The sequence below is a fragment of the Morone saxatilis genome, unplaced genomic scaffold (assembly GCF_004916995.1).
Source record: "Morone saxatilis isolate NCDOM2014 unplaced genomic scaffold, NCSU_SB_2.0 Contig4, whole genome shotgun sequence".
NCBI classification, from domain to species: domain Eukaryota; kingdom Metazoa; phylum Chordata; class Actinopteri; family Moronidae; genus Morone; species Morone saxatilis.
The window spans coordinates 17,883,321-17,887,148 of record NW_023339984.1 but is presented as its reverse complement, the minus strand read 5'-3'; the positions used below and the strand labels follow the sequence as shown (position 1 = coordinate 17,887,148).

The following is a 3,828-nucleotide window of genomic DNA, read 5'->3' as shown; positions in this document are numbered from 1 at the left end:
CCAATGTGCTCACCTTCTCACCTGCAGGTGGCAGACTTGTACTGTTCGGCCTGTGAGTGTCCGCTGTGTGAGGACTGTGTGTCGGACCACGAAGAGCACCCTAAAGTACCTCTCAGCCAGGCCCTGGAACAGCACCACAGCAGCCTGCAGGAGCGGATGGGGGCCGTCCAGAACAGGTAGAAGTCTCAGTGACTGTGGTTAGTACACACCGTCATGACTGTATTCTTGTAAGTTTAATTTAGACACAGTTATAGTGGTGGTGTAAATGGTAAACCTGTAATGTTGTTGTGATGTCCTCAGTTTAAATTAACAGTCATTCGTACACATAATTCACATTTAAATTCAATATTCTAGCTTTGGACACATGATAAACAGTTATCGTGATTGATATGTCTGCTGTGAGAGCGATACTTGGAGTTGGAGCCAAAGCTCATTCCATTTTTTTTCACTTTTTCAAGTCAGTAAATTCTTTCTCACACACTATTTGTCATCCAAGAAAGTCTTCTCAAATAGACAAATACAGTGGTGGTGTCAGTATTCAGATTCTTCACTAAAGTAAAAGAAGTAATAAAACAGTGTAAAAATACTCCATTACAAGTCCTGTGTTCAAAATCTTAATTAAAAAGAAATCAGCAGGATCATCAAGTAGCATCAAAAAAAGATGTACTTAAGACCACTTAAGAGTGTCATACAAATTATATTTTGTTTTATTATTACATTTTTATTAAGGTTGTAACAATGTCTGAGGAACATTTTAACATGTTAGCTGTTGAAGATGAAACCAAATATAATTACTTTATGTGTTGGTTGGTAGTTTTATCTTTAACATCATCAACATTATCAGCAAATACTCAAGTAAATTACAAGCACCAAACATGTACACTTAAGTAAATGTATTTAGTTTTGTTCCAGCGTAGCATAAAGACACACTGGGAATACAGAGGCACTAATGAGACACAGTTGATGGAGTGAACAGGGGAAGCTGCCATCTGGTGGACAGGCTGGGAAATGCAGGAACATACAACATCTCTCTCTCCCATGTCTGCGGTTCAAGCACACACACAGGAACAGGCACAGTGTGTCTTGCACTCTTCATCCATTAACGATTTATCATGACGCAGAGGGACACACTGACGTCTTAATTAATGAATAAAAAAAAAGGATCAAACAGTCTTATATTCATATGAGATTCCACACATTAATATTTAATGTGCTAAACAAAGGATTAACAAAGCATTCCCTGGCGTGTTCTGTGTGGATGGTATATTTCCATTGAAAGAAATGTAACAAGCTTTTGACGTCACCTTTAAATCCTTATTTCCCTCCATATTTATCTCCTCAGACTCCCTCAGATTTCAGACGCCCTGTCCTTTGTCAAGGAGATCCTCCAGCAGCTGACCAATCAGAGAACTTCCATCGAAGAGGACATCCAGTCGAGTTTCGAGGATCTGCACAAGCAGCTTGATGTCCGGAAGAGTGTTCTGCTGATGGAGCTGGAGGTCACATATGGACTCAAACAGAAGGTGCTTTCATGTTTGACGGCAATATTTCTGTCGTCTGGCAGAGTTTAAGAATGAGAACTAATGAATTAAATGTTATTTTTGATGGGTGTGAAAATACAGCCTCTCTTGTTACTGGGCCACTTCACAAAATAGATGATTCAGTAACAATCATATCTATGGTGTCTCCAGGTCCTCCAGGCCCAGGTGGACAGCCTCATCCGGGGAGAGGGGGACATCGTGACCTCCTGTACCCAGTCGGAGGAGGCTCTGGCTGGGGAGGCGTGCGTGGCGACTCTACAGGCAGAGCAGGAGCTGCGGGAGAGGCTGGGGGAGCTAGCTGGCCTCGGCCTGCCATGTCAGCCGGAGGAAAACGACCAGCTGGATCTGGTGCTGGAGACAGACGGGCTGAGGAAGTCGATACACAACCTGGGGACCATCGTCACCACCAGGTGAGACCGTGCTGACTGAAAATATTCAAGCCAGTGCTAAAAATAAGCCTTTTAGCATTTAACACCATTCGACCCACCCTCTCCACCCTCATCTTCATCAGTGCGGTGGCAAGCCAGAGCGAGGCGATGGGTGCAGGCCTGGAGCAATGCATTGTGGGACATCCTGCCTCAGTTACCATAGTGACAAGAGACAAGTCAGGTGGAGCCTGCAAGAGTGGCAATGCAATCCTGTCAGCGGAGGTTTGTTGTACACCGTCAATCAAAAAAAGTGCAATGTGGACACATTTACAGAGAAATGACTCAACTTTATCTTTGTTTATATGTTTGTTAAACCAGGTATTCACCCCAGATGGCAGCATAGTGGACGGTGAAATAGTGGACCACAAGAATGGGACTTATGAGTTTGTGTACATAGTGCCGAAGGAGGGCAACTTCTCGTTGGCTCTGCGTCTGTATGACCAGCACATCAAAGGAAGCCCCTTCAAACTGACTGTCAACAGGGTCTCAGAGGCAGAAGTAGAGGTGGGTGGAGGGTGTGTGTGGGTTTGGGGCCACGCCTTAATTTTCATAACAAGGGTGAATTTTTTACTTGGCCAACCACGGACCAAACTCCTGAAGGCCTCAGCTGTGGTGTACAGTTAAGACCAGGGTACAAATGAAACAACTTGGTTTGTCCAAAGTATCGTCCAACTACGTCTGAAAGAAAAACCTTGAGAGGCAGCTGGACTCAACAAGATCACGAAATCATGCGAGAATTCATCTTGCCGGGCTCCAGGTCCTTTGAGGAATTACTGACATGCTTTTCTGGATGGAAAAAATATTTTCACTCTTCTCCTGGTTTCTGTAAGAGTTTGACTACTCTGAAGTTCGCCTGTGATAGACGGTGATAGAGGATTCATCCAATCACCTGCTGCAAATTTCATGAAAGTGTCTTCCCTTTCAAACAGTTTCAAACTACGACCTCCCAGATGGTTCTGTGTAAACTCCCACACTGGTAGGTGGGGTGAAAATCCCACTCTGACACCGAAAGGCAAGCGATAATTATGGGGATAACAAAAGTGGTTGTGTGAACAATGAGAAAAGACTGCAATGATTGTCTGACTGACGGTTTCAGAACAAAAATGGACATAGCCCAAAGGAAACCATAAGTTTAAAAGCGTGTGGTGTCACCTCTGGGTACTTGCATCACAGTGAAATGGGTCAATTACCCAGTCAAACTTTTTGCTAACTTGCTAGCCTTCCACACATCAGATGAAGGCTCACTTCACTACATATATATAATTGCACTGAATGTCATGTCACATCAATGTCTTTAAATGAAACTTAAAAAATAAATGAACCTTGCATATTAATTTAACACCTGAAATTCATACTTGTAAGCACTGTATTCTTCCTCCATCACTGTCTGCAGGTGTCTCCCTCAACCACCACAGCAACCAACTCAGCAGCCTACGCCACCCCGTCCACGGGCTCTTCTGAGGGGGCAAAGAGACGAGGGAAGTCCCCCGGCCAGAAAAAGAAAGGCTCCAAGAGAGCCAGCAGCGCCTTGGGCACCCCACGACGCAAAACCCAGAACCCCATTGAGGATGACCTCATCTTCAGGATCGGTGAGGCATTACTCTTCAACAGAGTAGTGCAGATAAACCAGCAGATTCACTTTATTTCAACTAATAGAGCTAAAGCTATTATTAAAGCAATAAGCTTTGATTTGGGTTTACTGCTGGCTGCCATATTGTCAATCTTCTTTGGAAAATCCAAATTTGGCTAAGAGTTTCCATGGTTACAGTGCAAACAAGAACTGATAGTAGCTCATGTAGGATGCTGCAGATTCTCCAAAATTGAAACAATTAATGATAAATATAATTATATAAATAAAT

General features: G+C 43.5%; 1 protein-coding gene across 1 annotated transcript in view; it reads left to right on the top strand.

Annotated features, from left to right (window-relative positions):
- LOC118337761 (tripartite motif-containing protein 2-like) overlaps window positions 1–3,828 on the top strand; it is a 17,441-nt gene that overhangs the window by 7,921 nt on the left and 5,692 nt on the right. The window contains exons 3-8 of the mRNA XM_035674865.1: window positions 28–176; window positions 1,343–1,523; window positions 1,692–1,951; window positions 2,053–2,191; window positions 2,288–2,473; window positions 3,363–3,558. Of these exons, the coding sequence (XP_035530758.1) occupies window positions 28–176; window positions 1,343–1,523; window positions 1,692–1,951; window positions 2,053–2,191; window positions 2,288–2,473; window positions 3,363–3,558 (1,111 nt within the window). The remainder of the gene's footprint in view (window positions 1–27; window positions 177–1,342; window positions 1,524–1,691; window positions 1,952–2,052; window positions 2,192–2,287; window positions 2,474–3,362; window positions 3,559–3,828) is intronic.